Genomic DNA, 4385 nt, shown 5'->3' with positions numbered 1-4385 from the left:
TCAATTGAAGTAGATGAATAACTGATCCCATCCTTGGTGGTATCAGATCTAGTATTGGTCATGGTCAATATTGATACAATATCGATATATATTTGACAATATCAGTCTGAATCAATTGTAAATTCATACCAACAGTATTGGTGGCATAGGGTACCCTAGCGTATCCTCCTTGACAGCTTAGGAAAACCTTTTCTCTATGTATAATTGTATTTATGCTCCTTGTATATTATTTTGATGAATTGAGAAGTTATAAAAGATACTCTGCCGTCTTAGAAGGCACAAGTACTCGTGTCTATCTAGAATGTGGTATTTCACATTGGTGGAATTAGACATAGGATCGGCTTATATCCATTTTAATCCAAATTAGACCGGAATTGATCGGAATAGGCCATGAATCGGCAAAGACCCTGAATCGGCAAAGACCCTTGAAACTGAAAAGGGAAGATGAAACAAAGATTTCAATAGGTTTTTTTTTTTCCTTTTTTTTTTGTTTTTTAAGGAAGAGGGTTACATAAAAGGCAACGTGGCTTCTGTACTAATATAGTGATCAACGAGAGTGCATATGAAAACATCAACAACAACAAAATTTCTACCATTCATTGTGGGTGAAGGTTGTCATTTTGTCATCCCATGTGTCTTAACATAGCGGCCACATATCTTTTTAGGCTTTTTATAATCTTATTACAAGAGGTAAATTTATTGAATGAAAGAAAGAGAAAATGGTCACAAATAGAGATCAAAGAGTATATAAGCCTTTCCAAAATAGGTTGTAAGTATTAATAATAATTGAAAATAATAAAAGAACAACCCAGTGCATGAGGCCCTGCTACTTTTGGGAGGGGCAACGCAACCTTATCCTCTACTTTGCATGAGAGACTGTTTTTAAGTTTTGAACTTATTATCAACATGTTACGATAGTATAACTTAACGAGAGTGGATCAGATTACGTGAACGACCTTGGTTCATAGATTTAGAATCAATTTTCTCTCTTCATTTAATAGATTTTATATCCACAGGAATTCACAAAAACACATTCTCGTACTCGAACAATATCCATTCACCAACTTAACCTTTGATCATGTTGCACGTGTCATAATAATTGAAGCCGGTATGGTCTAACTTTATAGATTTTTTTTTTTAATCTGACCATGTTGAATTTCATCAATTTGCACTTGAGGGTTCTAATCCCTCTCTCATTGCTTTAGGTAAAGAACGTACAAAATTAAAGAGACAAATCATTTCCTTACACATGGTGATAGATGCGGTTACTTGAGATGGAAAAGGGAATATCCTCCCCCTAGGCCCTAACTAAGTATTAGCGAAACTGATTTTACAATACCAGTACCTATTTAGAAGAGGAGAGAGAGAGAGAGAGAGAGAGAGAGCAGTCGCCGACGGTTGATGGATCAAATGTAGAAGAGATATGGACGGAATGTCGTCTAACGACGGAGCCGCGGCGGTTGTCTTCGCGCAGGTCGCCTTAGCGGCTGATGGTGCTGTCATCGGTCTGGTCCTGGCCTACGTGGCAATACAGAGCTTCCTCAAATTCCGCTACACCTCTTCTGCTCTTCGCAAAATCCGCCGAGCTCCGGCTGTTCGCGTTTCCGATCTCCGATTCCTCCTTTCTTCGTCCGATGAAAGCAATAATAACGCTAGAATCGCCGAAGAATCTGAATCCTCTTCTGAGGGAAAGCTTCTCGTCGTTCGTGGTCTCGTCGAGGCGAAATCGGCTGTCGATGGGAATTGGAGGAGCTTGAGACCTAACGTCCTGGTCTCCCATGAGTCCGGGGAGAGAGGAGTTGTGTTACAGAGAACCCAGACGGTACCTCAGATTTTTTTCTTTTAATCAATTTCTGACAGTAAACTCTCACCTTTTTTTTTTCCGAGTTGCATGTTTGATTTTTTTAAAGCTGTACATTTTCGTGCTCCATCGTATAGTATAGCCGTCTGTGCAATAATTTGTAATTTGTGCCTTTGTTTTATTTGTGTAATCTCAATATGTATAGCCGTCTAGTAAGGAGGTGTGATATGATTCAGATTGGAGTAACTTAAAGAGACAAGGTAAGCCTAAAATGACTCGAGGAGAAGTGGCGAGGAAATACCTGCATAGCTTAGGACTTGTAACAACTAAAAAGAATTAACTTTGAATAGAATTGATTGGAGAAAGAAGATCCACGTTTCAACCCCATTTAGTTTTCAGATGAGGCTAGGTTGAGTTGAGTTGTAATCTTGATAGTTGAATGTCAAAAAGCACCCTTTCTAAAAATCAATCCTCAACCCCAATGTGCAATTTGCATGATAATCATTCCAAGGGCTTAAACTGGTCCTGAAACAGTTCAAAGATTGTACTCATCCCAACTTTCAGGACTATCAATGGGAATATGTCAAAATTAGAACAGTGCCCCTTATCATTAAATAGTTCCACTTGCCAAAATAAAAACAAACTGACTTACTTCCTTCTGAATGCCCCCAACCTCAATTTGACAAAAGGGAGTGATGCCAAAAAACAAAAGTATAGGAACAATGAATAAGTAAGTGCTTTAGCTGATTCCTTGTCTGCCTTGAACATGTTTCTGGCATGACAAAGAAGACACCGGCTGCTCCCGCTCCACACCCCCCCTCATTTGATGCATGTTAGAAGTGTTCTATCTTTCGTGGTCAAGCATGCATGTGTGCATAAAATTTTATGCATATGTCAGATAGAAAACTAATTGCATGCTAGGGATATGTTAGGAAAAAAAAAAGTTGTTGGGGGTGGAATAGGGTGGATTAATTTTACTGTAGGGACCCAACCTTCAATAGGTGAATGTTGCCATAATTCTATTGTGGACCAAATCAATAGGTAAAATAGAAGGGGATGCTGGGGAGTGATCACAAAAACCTGTGCTTATTCAGGGTAAACCTTGAATGGTTAGAAATCATTTTAATGCCTGTAAACAGATTAAGGTGGACAAAGAATGAAAAATAGGTCTCTCATCAACTCTCAGGTGATTTCTGAGATAAGTTGACCGAACACTATATGCAAAATTACCAAATGTTGCTTTCCATGTCTTCTTTCACACCCATTGCGGGAAAGCTCTTAAGTGTATGAGACAATCCCCTCATCATCAACATTAAACCCTTCAATTCTTCAATTTTGAAGGTTAAATTTAAGCCTGTTGATCTTGAATTACTGAAAATAATTTTGCGTATAGTGTTTGTTTTGGATGGTGATTATTCAGAGGCCAATTCGTCGTTTTGATTTCTTAATGTGGATCTCTAGTTTATTGTTCCTACTGCTTAGGAGAAATTTGGTTTATATTGTTTGGAGGGGTGAATGCCCAGCCCGCAGAATCCCATATCTGGAAATTTAGATATTAGTGTGGGTTTATTTCAAAGTTTTCCTTCTGGGCCTTTTTTTTTATTTTTCAGGGAGGGGGTTTGTTGCATAAATTATATGTTAATTGGAAACGAAAAAGTAGAAAGGGGGAAGGAATTCACCAATAAACCTGTTAGAATATGCACATCCACAATATTAATAACAGTTGATCAGAGATTTTTATTTAATAATTACTGGCAGTACTTTTCATTTCATTGTGATACACTTACTGGTTATCACTAAAGCAAACAACCTCACTAGCAGCATACTTTAATCAAGTAATAGCAAGCTTCACTGCACCGACAGGTATAATGCAGCAGAAGCCATACACAAGTATATATGATTGATTCTACGTGGTTTAACAGATACTGCAGTTCAGCCAAAGAATTAGAAGACTTTCAGACAGTAGTAATCAACTAACCCTTTTCCCAACTGGGAAGAGCTTCACATACCACAAGCATTAATATGCGCAGATTACTCCATACAATCCCAGATTTGATAATTAAAGCAACAAAGCAACTAATGCATCCATCAAGTTGTGAAAAGGAAAATCAGAACTTATTTTACACTTTATACATGATCAGAACCAGAAATTAATCCGGTTATTGTCTGAAATTGTATTCCAAAAAGAATATAATTACAAAGTTTGATTAGGATCAATGCTCATAACCACTCTGGTATCAGAAGAGTAGACTAGTGAAAGTGTGGGACTGAGCTGCCCTACTCGAGCCCACCCACATTATTTGTAATAATAACAAATTGAAAGACAAAGGTTCACATTCAGTAAAATAATATCCTACCATTCTCATATTCAAAAAAAAAAACCATAACACTTTGGTTCTAAGGGAAGCTCCTATCCTTTACAAAATGAGATCCTCTCTCCGAGTCACAGCCTTTGACAACAACAATATATCAATACTAAAGATTAAGCATCTTTCAAGGTTTTTTATAGGGGTTGCATTTTGGTCAGTTTCAGTTTAGTTATTGATTTTATTCCAATAAAATGTGTGATACTCCCCCCCCCCCC

At 37.6% G+C, this 4385-nt stretch overlaps 1 protein-coding gene across 1 annotated transcript in view; it reads left to right on the top strand.

The window, feature by feature from the left end:
- Positions 1-1337: 1337 nt before the first annotated feature.
- LOC122085039 (E3 ubiquitin-protein ligase SPL2-like) overlaps positions 1338-4385 on the top strand; it is a gene marked incomplete at its 3' end in the record, with an annotated part of 8315 nt that continues 5267 nt past the window's right edge. Inside the window, 1 exon segment of the mRNA XM_042653475.1 lies at positions 1338-1822. Coding sequence (XP_042509409.1) covers positions 1424-1822 — 399 coding nt within the window.

This window comes from Macadamia integrifolia, chromosome 7 (assembly GCF_013358625.1).
Source record: "Macadamia integrifolia cultivar HAES 741 chromosome 7, SCU_Mint_v3, whole genome shotgun sequence".
In the NCBI taxonomy this organism is placed as follows: Eukaryota; Viridiplantae; Streptophyta; class Magnoliopsida; order Proteales; family Proteaceae; genus Macadamia; species Macadamia integrifolia.
Note: the sequence above shows the minus strand (reverse complement) of the source record. Positions and strands in the feature narration are given on the sequence as shown.